The sequence below is a fragment of the Tenebrio molitor genome, chromosome 5 (assembly GCF_963966145.1).
Source record: "Tenebrio molitor chromosome 5, icTenMoli1.1, whole genome shotgun sequence".
Lineage (NCBI taxonomy): Eukaryota > Metazoa > Arthropoda > Insecta > Coleoptera > Tenebrionidae > Tenebrio > Tenebrio molitor.
Window position 1 is genome coordinate 4,285,586 of NC_091050.1, and position 13,826 is coordinate 4,299,411.

Below are 13,826 nucleotides of genomic sequence, written 5' to 3' on the forward strand. Positions count from 1 at the left end.
TATTGTTATTTATTCTTTCAGGCGAATGTTCCCGACTTTGAGGGTGTCCTTTACAGGCATCAGGCCAGATCAGAGGTACGCGGTACTTTTGGACATCGTTCCTGTCGACAACAAACGTTATCGCTACGCCTACCATCGCTCTTCTTGGTTGGTGGCGGGAAAAGCCGATCCTCCGGCACCCTGCAGGATATACGCACATCCGGACTCTCCATTCTCCGGGGAGCAACTCCGAAAACAAGTCGTCTCTTTTGAAAAAGTCAAACTGACCAACAACGAAATGGATAAAAACGGACAGGTTAGTACCGAGATTTACGTCATTTTTTCGCTGAGATCTCAGACTATTGTGTTATAATTGCATTAGTCATAAATTATACATGTACATACAACGATATTGAGAACAACTGTTACTAACTAATTAACATACACCTAAGAAATTCGCTTGCGTGTTTATGATTTTAATTCAAATTATGAATTTTAATATGTATTCGAATTACGTACCACTGTACTTACAACATCAAATATTCTTGCATTGTCATGCTATATACTAGGGCGTTCTTTTTCTACAGGCTGTTTCTTAATGAATATTGTTCCATAAATATTTTTAAATGATGGCAAACCAAGCATTACAGCCACTAACAATAAGACAATTAAGACATCCACGTTTTGAACGCATCACATTGACAATTGATTTAGGTCTTATATCTCTATTATTTGTACATAGATTTTAATAAAATTTAACAGATAGATAATTTAATTTATTAATGTCACGTTTCTCAAGTACCTCCAGTCTTAAAAACGCCATTTTTACTCCCTTTATTTGTGAACTAAATCATTTAGGTTCGTACTAAACTGTAGAACAACAATAAACAATGACATCCGCAAAAATTCGTCCCTTAAAGGCAGTCGTACTACAAGAAAAAGAGGAAAAAACCGTGTTAATTTTCCAAAAGGAATTAAAACGCACATATTCGAGCATCATTGTGAAATTTTGGACATTCCTGCAATTTATGACACTCCTGTGACATTTTTGTCAACCTTACATGTTGTGTATGTGTATAAATGGTTAATACTAACTTGGTACTGACTCCCTCAAGCCCCTCGGGAGGGTGGATAAGCGGTACCGTCCGATTATTCCCAAGCGGTACCGACTGGCGGGACCGAACATTCTTGCTTTTTGCATTTTTTGAATTTGTCGCAAGAAGAACTAACTGACTTTTTAATTAACGCGTACGACAATAAGTACTTTCTGCTGTTGACGCTGTAAAGGACTTAGCAGTTTGTAATCGGCGGAAGTGGAAAATTGACGTCTAACTCCCAACTGGCAAATCTGTGTTCGTGAATGTGGTGTCGCTAGAAAACAAGCAAAAACATTAATTGACGCAAGGAAGATTTTATGTTTTTTTGTGGGTCTGTACAGGAGTTTAAATTCTTGTTGAATGTATTGCCAGTGGCGTGTGATGACATCATCAGACAACAAAATTGCTCTAAATCGACTTCCTACACAGAAATAAAGTTTTTTCAGGCCCCTTTAGGTTAAGCACTAAACATCAATATTAGTATTAACTAGATTAAACGGGATTATTACTAGAAATCTGACAGTACAAACCAATAGATTGTCGATCGTTAAAATAATCGTGTGGGTGTGTGTTTATAAAGGGTGAAGGAAGCTGCTGGTGGTCTTCGCCGACACCGGTCTTGGCGACATTTCACGCCTTAGAAGCGGCGTTTATTATGTTATGAAATTGCTTTACGTTGAAGTCATAAATCTGTAATGAAATTTTTCTGATGACGGACGTCTCCAAATTCGTCAGACTTTAAGAAGGCTTTAATTTTTCACGAGCGTTGTCAAAATAAAGGACCGGATTCCAGGAGGCAGGCCCCTCGCGTTGACAAAAAATAAAATGCTGTCACTTTAGTATTAATCAAAAGCATTACAGAAAAAATGTCATGCATATTAAAATCAGGAGTTATGATTATATGACAATGTAAACTGAAAGGAGAGTGTTGTGTCCCAGCTGTATTAATCTCGTGCTGGGTGTCCCGGACGCATGTTTACAAAACGAAGTCGTCGACCAATCACCTGCTCGTCTCCAAGAAAAAACGGAGGACGTGCGTTCGTGAACGCGCTACCTGGAGCGCTGGGTCTCCTCGGGGAGTCCAAAGGACAACAAATTTCTCACCTAGAGGCTAACAAGGCATCTCGTTTAAAATCCATTTCATGGAGATTGAAATATGAGCGTTTGTGTGCAGGCTAGGCCTTAGGGGGCCCCATTCATAAGCGGACGGGCAATGTTTTGAGTATTACCCATAAAACACCGCAGTTAATTTATCTTTAATTTGCTGATGATTGGCTTTCACGATCGACTGGTGAAATTTCATCGATTTTATTGATTGGTGAAAAAATAATGAATTTTACCAGAATAGGTTGGAAAACTTATAACTTAATCAATCATACAGTCCGAGTGGAGTTGACGTGAAAACATGAAATCTTAAAACACGTAGGTACCTGCCTACAGTGTTTTAAGTGGAAAATTATTTTCGTGCTCGCCAGAACTATTTGATAATGTAGTGTGATTGCAAGCACCTGCTACTATTTATTCAGAATTTAAAATTTTTTTGACGTTTAAGATTTACGAACGTGAAACCGCATAACACGAAGCTCATTTCAAAGAATTCATAAATGCTTCTGTACTTGGAATTGATCGGATAAATTGAATATTTTATTGTTACTGACAGTGACCAGTAGGTCAACTAATTCTACTGTCAAGATGAAAATTTATGGAGTCGCAAGTAAACGTTGTTGGAGCTTTAATCGCATACCCGATCTGACACACTGAACAAACTCACAAATTAGTACTAAACATGTGCTCTTGTGTATTTCATTAAGGTAACAAGGTGTTCTTTTATATGGCCATCTTATCTTGCATAATTCCAGCGTTGTCTATGTTGTCATTCACATAGACAAATTTGTAACTTTTCAGATGAATTCAGCCTGAAAAGAGGCATCTTCTTATTGTTTACACCGAAACTGTTAGACTTAACAAGTTTTAAAACGATGATGAAAGGCTAATTTTATTGACCATAATTATTATTTTTATAGTTATATGGCCACAGGCTGTATAAAATACGATATTTACGACTCTGCCTCACCTGTTCTTCTATTCAGTGGTATAATCCGTGGGTCGTACACATCTTATACACCTGACAAAAGCTGTTTGCCACCAACAAAAACCACTTATTCATCCACACAATTCTTGGATAAATAAATAGCTTGTGAATAAACGTGTAAAATACATAACAATTTTTAATCCTATTAACAAAGGAAAGACTTTACACCGACCCAGTGTCAAAACGGTCAAAATAGACACTTTAACGGGCCAGTCCCAAGAGAACGTAAACAGTATTTTTCAATCCTTTACGGACTTTTTACGATCAACCTCACCACCCTTTCTTCGCTTTTTGTTCCGCTTTCTGCTACTGCAATGCGTTTTCATTTTAAAGAGACGTTTTTCATGTTAAAGATAAAACTGTATTTTCAACGGAATATCTAATGGGTGCCCCAAAATTCGCGGAACAGCTTAGCAGCACGTTGTTATATAAGTAGTCATTAAAATATCAGGTCAAAATGTTTAAAAAAACCAATCTTCGTTTTTGTACATGATATGGACCTATTTGTTACACTAAATGTGGCAACATTTAAAAACATTGTGTGTATCCCAGTTGTCTGCAAACATTTCATTTTTGTTGTATCCGTGGAAATAATAAAGAAAAACCAAAACCCCCATATCTTCAAATCTAAAAAATATTTTTCTCATAATTTCCTAACATGAGTTGACATTGCCTCACTGAGTTGTTCCGCGAATTTTGGGGCAATCGGTATAATATGTTTACATTAATGGAGTTTATCATTACTATTAATTGCACTAATTCATGTGTTTTCCATATAGATGTCTTTAATGTATTATGAATAAAAACTAAACCCGTGAAACAAATGAGTAAAGAAGCTAATGGGTATGTTAAAAGCAAATTTCCATACGCTGTTGTTTACAGCTTTAATTACATTTCTTACAACGAGTTAAATAAGGAACATTACAGCTATTGTACAATGGATTTAATTGTTATTTATTATTGCATGACGATAAGAAGATACCTACACAAGAAGATTTATTATTGTTGCACATCGATATCTACTGCGGAAGAAGCTAATATATCATATTCATGATATATTCAGGCAACAATGTTAATAATTGCATTACATTTTATTAAAACAAATCCCGTAAAAGTTTGGTCGAGATTTATTTAATGAAATACATATTTAAATCATTGCGTATATATTTCTACAGTGTTCATTCAGTAATTTTAAGATTTTGTTATTTAAAAATATTTTAATAGTTGTTGCTTAAATATCTTACCTATCAAGGTGTAGGCAATCACAGATTAACTAATTAAATGAATTTGACCACTTTCTATTAAATTTATGTAGGTATAAATGATTAGGTATCTGTTCTTAACTGTATGTCACTGTCTACCGGAATTATTTAGAAAATAATTCTTTCATAATTAATTTCACATTTATCACTTTGTTCTGACAGTTCAAAAACGGTAAAACATGGAAATTAAAATTTAAATTGATTAAGGCAACTTGTAAAAATAGAACAGAGCGTAGATCCAGGATCTGACATTACAGTCATTACCTACAATCGTTTACTATTATTTTAAGTATTTAAATTTAATCTAATCAGATTAATGCAAATTTGAATTTCATCAGCCAATGAGCCAATGATAAGCAAATGACGACGAATATTCATGCACAAGTGCAATTATCGAATATTGTACTAGTGACTAAATATTCGCTGTGAAGTTCTTGTCTGTGGCCGAAATTCTAATTTGACAATGATCTGATTGGACAAATTTTTTTCTAAGAAGAAATGAAAATATTACATAAAAGTGACTAAACAACATAAAATATTGCTACTGAAAATTCATGTTACTACATTTTTATATGCAAATTGTTATCGAATTATGTATGAACAAGCATTTCATTTAAGGAGTAACAAAACTCATTAAATGAAACAAACTATGTAGTTAACTGTGTCGCATTTTTGTAAGAACGCCTCTTAAACACTGAATTACGTACCTAATTATACATACATACATATTTCAAAATAAAAAACCTAAAGAATATTTTTTTGTGATTTATTGAGTACCCACAAGAAAACGATCCTGCAAAATTTCTCGTATTTCAAAATTTGTATCTATGTCGTGAAAGTTGAATTCAGAGTCATAATTATGAATAAGGGTATTTCGATTTTATTTGTTATTTAACAGAAATTAACGAAACAGGAATTGCATGAAATGAAATTTTTGTCAGGAAGCCAATATACATACAGGGTTATTCACGAGTAATAATGGCCCGACAGAATAAAAATGCAACCCACATTACATTTCCGAAAAAAGCCGCCTACTGAAATTAAAATGTCCGGCTTTTTTTGGAAATGTATTGTGGGTTGCATTTTTTATTCTGTCGGGCCCATTATTGCTCGTGAATAACCCTGTAGATATTATGGTGCGTGCAAACCAAACCCACCACTCTGCGCTAAGCTGCGCCACACCAAATTTGTCCGCGCGTTCGCTGACATTAAATTTGTGTTTGCACAGAATCGGCTGAATGCAAGATGTGAGGGGTGATGTGAGCGTGAGAAAGGCACAACGCTTTCAGAGAGAAACAGGGCACAATAATAATAATAATAATGTTACTAAAACTCCGAGACGGTGTAACGTATAAACATTATGTTGAACCAGCACAAACAATACAAACTTAGAAATACGGTGCGATCAACAATTACTTGGGCGGCTATGACTTTGACATTGTCAGATTTTTCGTATCTTTGCTAACTCAGCTAACGTCAAACAACTGTCACTATGAATCAAATGGTTTTTACTTCAGAATATAAAAGATTGATCTAAATTTCGTAATGGTGTTTTCAATAACAGAGAACGGACATACAGCGCTGTTGCCTGTTTGACCGAGTTACGGCAAAAATTTCCAAACTTAAATTGAAACAAGTGTATGCAACCAAAAATACTTCCATGCATTCCAGAACATCTGTGGAAACACGTCCAAAATCTCAAAACCTTCTTTGATCTAAATAATTGTTGATCGCACGGTATAATGCTAAAGATTTTAAATCTCGTGCAATTTTTTAAGTTCAGTTTGAAGTATCAACGATTTCAGTGATCATGAAATGACAAAATATCCATTCAAACATTAGCAGTGGAGTGATTATGAAATCAGTTAAAGTTCTTGAGCTCTGTACAAAGCTGTAGGTAGGAAATAGTATAACTGTCGCCAGCAGTAAAGTTGATACAATGGGTACGAAGGGAATACAGCGCTTTTATTGGTCGAGCCTGCATTTTTTTAATGTACTGATACTTCATGAATCGTTCTTGTTGGTCGGCGTTCTTGCACACTACGACCAGGCTTTTTTTGTCTACACCAAAGGTGCGCATGTTTCCATTAGCTAGCTATAAAAAGGCATGCTTAATAAAATTACATTCTTTGTTTTTATTAACAATAACATTCACAAAATTTCACAATAATTTAGAAAAGCATAGACGTAGTAGAAGATTGTCTAACAATAATAATAACGATAGTTGTGAGCAAGTGTGAACCATGTTACTTTTAAATCACAATAAAAGAATTATGTAAGAATGACCAAAAAAGTTGCTTCCTAATATGTAATAGTACGTACTCGCAGTAATATTTTGTAATGAAATTAACCACAACGTGGTTAAATAGTGATAGGTACTGTTACTTTTATAAATCTTTATAAGTAGGATTTTATAAGAAAGATAGGATCTTTTTCCTTCCTGTCTCCTTCAGTATACGGAAACACTTCCTAACTGGTTCAAGAAGGACTAAGTAAACTAGTTCCATTTTAGCGTCAAATATTACAGCTTCGAACATACTTTGAAGATTTAATATTTATAAGTATTATTCAGTCTTCAAGATTGACAGTAAAGTGCATCTTCAAATGAATACCTACATATTATTCGGTTTTCTAGTTTTTAGTTTGCAGATTGTGAAAAATCGTTTGATTGGTGCAGTAGCCGGGTGAGTTGCATCACGGCGCGTGTCCGTACGAATATCTGTGCGGGTAATACCCCATTCGGTGAAGCTCCGGTGTTTGATGCCTTCTTTTAGAGAAGTGCAATAGATACCCAGTTGGAGTTGCGCTTGCGTTCAGCAGAGCGTAACCTCAACCAGGTCCCCTCGTAACCAGAGTTGCTAAGCAACACACTCCTAACTCTTGCTGGAATAATGATTGGTGGCGTGAAACCTTACAATGGCTGCCGAGTCTACAGGCGATAAAGACGCTATTTAGCGTACCTGTGCCTTCAGCAGTTCTAACTTACGACCGGCGTCGCCCGTAAAAGCTTCACGGAACGAGCGGGGTTAATGGGCTTTGAACCGAACTCACTTCTGTGTTTCCGTTGCAGATTGTCCTGAATTCGATGCACCGGTATCAGCCCCGGATCCACATTGTCAAGTGGAGAGAACACTCGGGGCCCATTACGGATCTGGAGCAGGAGCAGTACAGGACATTCATTTTCCCCGAATCTGTTTTCACGGCAGTTACGGCCTATCAAAATCAACTCATCACGAAATTGAAAATCGATTCCAACCCATTCGCGAAGGGTTTCAGGGATTCGTCCAGGCTCACGGATTTTGACAGGTAATAAGCTTTGTGATGCTTCAGGAACAGTATCGATTTATCCGTATAACTTTAGTTGTTGGTTGTCTTCTACGTATGGGCCACTACCTTTAATTAAATTTGTTCGAGAACGGCTCGGAGTGGTCGTAAAACAAGTTTTTTCTCGGGGTGATAGGTCTGAAAGTAATTATCTTATTGTTATTAGTGGTGGTTTTTATAGATCATAAAGTAGCACGGTAGCTGATGACTTTTGGGCATCTGTCGGGTACAAGATGAGCTTTAGGACGGGCGGACAAGTGCGCATTAAGGGTAGGAAAAAGGTGGAGAACATCTTGGTAACGACACTGAAATTACCCTTCAATTTAGGAATTACTTCAAGCTATAAATATATTACGTGGATGAACAAGTATATTTTGGACCAATTGTGTTCATTACTGTTGAACGTTTCTAAAATTTATTGTGCACCTAACAAAAGATCCAGTAAGATAACAAACGACTTGAAAATGCATAAATATGTACCTACATATATTTCTAAAGAAATTTTGAAAAAAAAAAGTGTCTACCTAAACTCAAAGGTTGGGTGAAAGGAAAACATCAATATCGTCAAAACTGAGAAAAAAAAAGTTATAGTTTTAGGAAAATAAATGCATTTGAAATAAAAGTACTTTATCTTATGGTAATTTAGGTAGGTACCGCAGAGGAATATTTACTTATCTAATAAAAATTACGTGCAGAAAATGTTTCTTCATCTATAGGTACCTAAAACCTCTTGTTAGGTTTTTATTGTAAGTATGTTTTGCTCATTAGGATAATGAACGTGAAGAGTCAAGGATGTCAGACGTAAATTTGTTTTGTTGGGATAAACGTTTTCAGTTAACAGATATAAAAGTATACTTAGGTACACATAAAAAATAAAATTAATTTCTAGAAGACGTCTACTGTAGGTAGGTACCCTGAAAAGAATATAAAAAACTGCTGTAGTAAAATTATTTCTAAATATCTGTTTGCTTCGTGATAACACAATGAAATAGTATTTTTTTCCTGGAAACTGGCTTTATAACAAGGTTTATCACTTTAAAAATTTTATGCAAAAAATGGGTAGTTTTTATATGTCTAAAAATGTAAAATTTTCAATTTGAAATTCAAATTTAGGTAAAAATTTTCATAATAAAACAAACGTTGTCAATGGTTAAATTTCTGAAATTTATTTTGTCCTTTGAAAATATTTCATACTTTTTTTGAGAGATTTGATGTGTTAGAAAGCAAATAAAATTAAAAATAACTTTATAATGTCTATTCTAAGAACGTCGTAATGTTGACCATTAAATTTAAATTAAGCTAAAATTATTGTTTTGAAAGATTTTTTCTTTTAAAACTAGATACACATAAAATAATAGTACACACTAAAATTTTTATATTTTTGTTTACATCAGAGGATACATTTTAAGGATTCTTAATATTTTATAAAGAAAAATAATCATTTTGATACAACCATTGCAGCTAGGAGTACCTTGTATGTACCTTGTAATGGCTTAATTGATTTGATTTAAGAATATTTACTGTAAAAGGAGGTAAGTTCGGAAAAGATGCCCATAAGGAAGATGTGGCCCGTCCAATTTTTTCTATACCTACTTTATTAGTGGGTAGAAAGTAACACTTGTAATTTATCGATAGTAGAGTAATCGACACTTTTCTTAAAGAACAAATAGTAAAAAATACAGATAATGTTTTTACTTTAAAATATGCTCAAACATTTTAAATATTAAAATATTTAAATATCTTGCTGAACTATTTATTTATTGTTTTTTACTTCTTTGCCTACACATAATTTGAAAATGTTGCTTTTCAATTTCGGTTTCTTTCAGAGAAAGGTGGCAATATTTTTGAACTAATTTTAAATGTGATAATATAAGTTTTTTTTGTAATAAAAATAAAAAACATCATAAAAAGAATCTTGATTACAAAGAAAAAAAAGAGACATCCGTTTAGATCGATCAAAATATTTATATTATTTGTTATTTCATAATTGCATATCCATTCAGTTTTGTTAAACTTTCTGCTTCATTTCAAGAGGTTTTCAAAAACCTATGTCGCTCCCTTTAAATTTACTTTTTTGCTTTGCTTTTTTGCATTCGCTCTCTATAATTCTATTGCCCATAGGTAGGTACTTGATACATAGGTAAATAGCTATTTACGTGCCATTTTTTTTGCGACAAATTTTCACAAATATTTTTTAATCTGTGATGACAATAAATTGTTTAAATTTTAAAACAATACTAGGTATTTGAAAGCTTGGCAATAGTGACTGTAAGTAATATTACTTTTCCTGCCCTAACCGTTGGTTACGGTGGGTAGCAGCAGGAGGTAGCCCTTGAAACTCCGGTATTACCGGATCGTACTTATAATCTGTTGATTTCCGGTGTTTAGCCCGGTTCGGCAATCGATAATATCGTCGGGTTACCGGGATAAAGCCATTATTATAGTAAAATGACGGCAATATTTGCGAGTGGATTGTTCGAGGCGTGTTGCGGTTAAGGGAGATACCCGGTCCGGACTAATTAAAGGAGTCCGGTTGATTTGGAGGCAAGCACGCACACGAATGGTGAAAGTGATAAGTAATAATTCATGAAGCTCCGGGCGCATAAAAAACAGCCTCATTTCTGTTGTGATAGAATTTAATTTACGTGTTTCAATCTCGCGCTGCCGCTAGGGGGCGTGTTCATGTGTGCCGCCCTGTAATTTCAGACAATCGTTGTCTTCACGACGACGGCTTGATGATATAATGAAGGTGAGATATTTTCTCACACCTCAGGTAGACTCCGGTGTTTTCCCAGTTATTTTCTCGTTTCGGGTTTTTGCTTGTCTTTAATTAGGACGCGGTGTACACATCCAGCGACCCCTGGTGGCCGGAGGCGGGGCCCCGGAGCCTCTCATTATCGCTTCACCGCGCGATCGCTCCGTCTCAATATTATTGATTGTTTTCGCGGCCGCGCTCCGCCTGCACACTCTCCGCCACTCGTTCCTTGCCTCCGGTTTTTTCGCCAAATTCCGGGCCGCGGGCTTCCGGCAACGCGTCCGAGATAAATCTTCATTGTTCGCAAATTTATAAGTAGACTAGATTGAGGCTCCGGAAAGTCACGTCTTTGATCGACGGAGATATCAACGAGCAGCCTAGAAAAACAGCTACGGTTTTAGCATCAGGGAAGGAAGCTATTTCTAAATTACGCGGAATTTGTCGCCCCTTTTTAGGCGAGATTTCATCCTTCCAATACGCACTTCAGCAGTTAATTTTTGTAAGGGTTTATATTTTGGAATGGACGAGTAGGTACATAGAATTGTGGCCTTTACAGCTAATTTTTTGAAGTTAATTTAAACTTTTCGTTAGATTCTTGATTCTTCGTAGACATTTCCTTATAATTTACACCACTGCTGCACACGGTTACATTAAACGTAGACGTACAACTTCCTCCTAGCATTCATGTTTTCTTGCTTACGTTTGTGCAATACATATTGCTACAATTTACTCGTACATAGTAAATTAATTTATTTTTAAAGATAAAATCTTAATTAAAAATGATCATTCCTTCATTGTTTCTTTTGTTTTTTAATTTTATTTGACATCTGCATTATCGGTGCAGTTCAATCACATTTGCAAGGCTGACTCGATTATAAATTTTATTGATCACACGATACTTCTATTGTTTTTGCCTACAATTATTAGGTATTTAACAATTTCTCATTTACTGCAGATTTTGTAACGTTAAAGATACCAGAGATAAAGCCACCCGAATTTTTCGCGTTAACACCCATTACAGTTAGTTACCTACATAAGTAAATCAAGCAAATATTGCAGGTTTGAGTGATGCACATCACGCATATGATAGTGCGTCTACAAAAAAATATTTTTGAAGTTAAAACTTCTTGAGGCGCACAACGACATTATTCCCGTGCAGTGAATTTGTTTCACCGCCACGCGTCACGCATCACGTCACACGCTCCGAGGTGAAAGGCTCATTCAAGTTCAGAGGAGCCGAGTTTAGCCGAGCGAGCGAGACACAGTCAGATTTTGAGTGCAGATTTTAATATCGAATATGGAACTAAAATAGACGGAGTATTTTTAAGATACCTATTTAAGTAGATTTGAATCCAAAGTATTTATTTCGTATTTTAGCTATTACAAGCCCGTTGTTCCTGATTCCTCCAAGTACTATCATCCATAATAATGTAATTTATATAATATATATTACTTAAAATCAATTACGAACGTCATAAAAGTTTTCACTTCTGTCGTGCGGTCTTAAGCACACATACTTTTTTACAGATTTTCTTGAACGCATTTTAGAATTTTAATTTACATACTTAGTTACCTAACGCGTAACTTCTTATTGTGAAGATATTAATCATTAATTTTAAATTAAAAATATGAAATATGTAGCGGCATTAGAAAAACTACTCCGGTGACATAAAATGTTTGTTTTTCTTTTCAGGGAGCCGATGGACGGCCTCTTCATGGACCAGCACTTCCTGCGTTCGTCACTGCGACTGTATTCGGGCGATTCTCTCGACGCCGAGAACAACAATGCCGGTTCGCTCTTCTCAGCTGCGATGATGGAAAAGGCCCGAGCTCACATCCAGATGTGGGGTCGAGCGTCAGGCGGCGCCCCTTACAACCCCAGTGAATTGCACGCGTTCCTTCTCAATAGTTCACCCAGTCAACAAATTTATTTGGGTCAACGACCCTCGGTTCCTTTGGGCCTGACGAGCCAACTGTGGAGTCAAGGTGGTTCATCGTGGCAATCTCCAATGCACGGCGGCTTGCCTCCCGGTCTATTAGGACCTCCGCCACCTCACAGACCACAGATGACGCCACCGCCCTCTTCCACCCCTAGTTCCTCGGGATCACCCAGTCCCACCTCCGTCAGTACTTCCGATCTAAGGTTACCCAAAGCCGTGTTCCCCTCGTCGATGCACCGTTTCAGCCCGTACGCGTCTCCTTTGCCGCGACAGACGTCGTCTTTGAGTCCGACTTCGAGGTCCGGACACTGATGAAGGAGTTTGCGTTTGGTTCGCGCCAAAACATAATACCAAAGAGTCTTTCCGAAAGACGCTAATTGTGAGATTACATCCTTGTAAATAAAAACTGTGGTTGAAATTATTTATTTGTGTAAAGATCTAGGGAGTCTTGGTAGGGTAATAGAGATTTTTTTTGATTACTTGTAAAGTGTACGTGTAATTATATTTTGTACAACAAGATAGCAGTATTATTGTATATAATTATTATCGGTGTAGTACTTTAAGTTCTCCAAATAACGAGAACAGAAATGTTCCTTTCAATGTTGGTTCATAGCAAACAAGTTTTATCAGTTTTTGTTCCGAACATCATTCCATATCAAAGCTTATATCGACTTTCGGCTTTAATTTTTTTTGAACAGTTGTTATGGAACCAAAAGGCTATTTGTATATGAATAGTTTTATGTACTGTAAAATGTATATTTTATAAAAATATCCTTCACTGTCAATTATTTACTTAGTTTTCCATTGTATTACACTACGTTAAAAGGAATTTGTTGTTGTGTACATATAATAAGTGGATTGTAAATTAAATAAATGATTATTGAACATCAATCAATTTTTTATCCATTTACCTTTCTCCAGAAAAAATAATTCATATGCAGCACATTAAGCCCCCGTCAGCCATCTTTCAATAGTTGACTACTAGATTCTCTTACGTTAATTTATTAATATAAACAGTTTTTGATAAGTAACGCTGAAAGAAAAAAGTATACAAACTCCCCCTCCAAAAATACTTAATATGTTGAGGAGTAGAACCAACCTTTCTTATGAATATTTATAACGAATTGAGTTTTTTATCGCGCTAGATGTCAGTAGCTGTAATCACCTAAAAACTTGTGGGATTAATACTTGAATGAAACAAAAAAAAAAATTACAAAAAAGCCAGAGATCTGTAGGCAGACAAGATTGGACAAGATTGTTGCTTTCGGGAAAAAACTGTGAAAATTAGTTGACTCGGTCATTATTCATTTCGACATTAGATAAGAGAATTAAGAAGAAATGCGTTTTTTATGGTGTTGCGTTCGATTGTGACCACGC

General features: G+C 35.7%; 1 protein-coding gene across 1 annotated transcript in view; it reads left to right on the plus strand.

Moving 5' to 3' along the window:
- The window catches only part of LOC138131196 (T-box transcription factor TBX20-like), a 37,518-nt gene extending 24,178 nt beyond the window's left edge, over positions 1-13,340 (plus strand). The window contains exons 3-5 of the mRNA XM_069048061.1: positions 22-295; positions 7,501-7,736; positions 12,203-13,340. Coding sequence (XP_068904162.1) covers positions 22-295; positions 7,501-7,736; positions 12,203-12,761 — 1,069 coding nt within the window. The 3' untranslated portion in view covers positions 12,762-13,340. The remainder of the gene's footprint in view (positions 1-21; positions 296-7,500; positions 7,737-12,202) is intronic.
- The last annotated feature ends 486 nt before the right edge of the window (positions 13,341-13,826 follow it).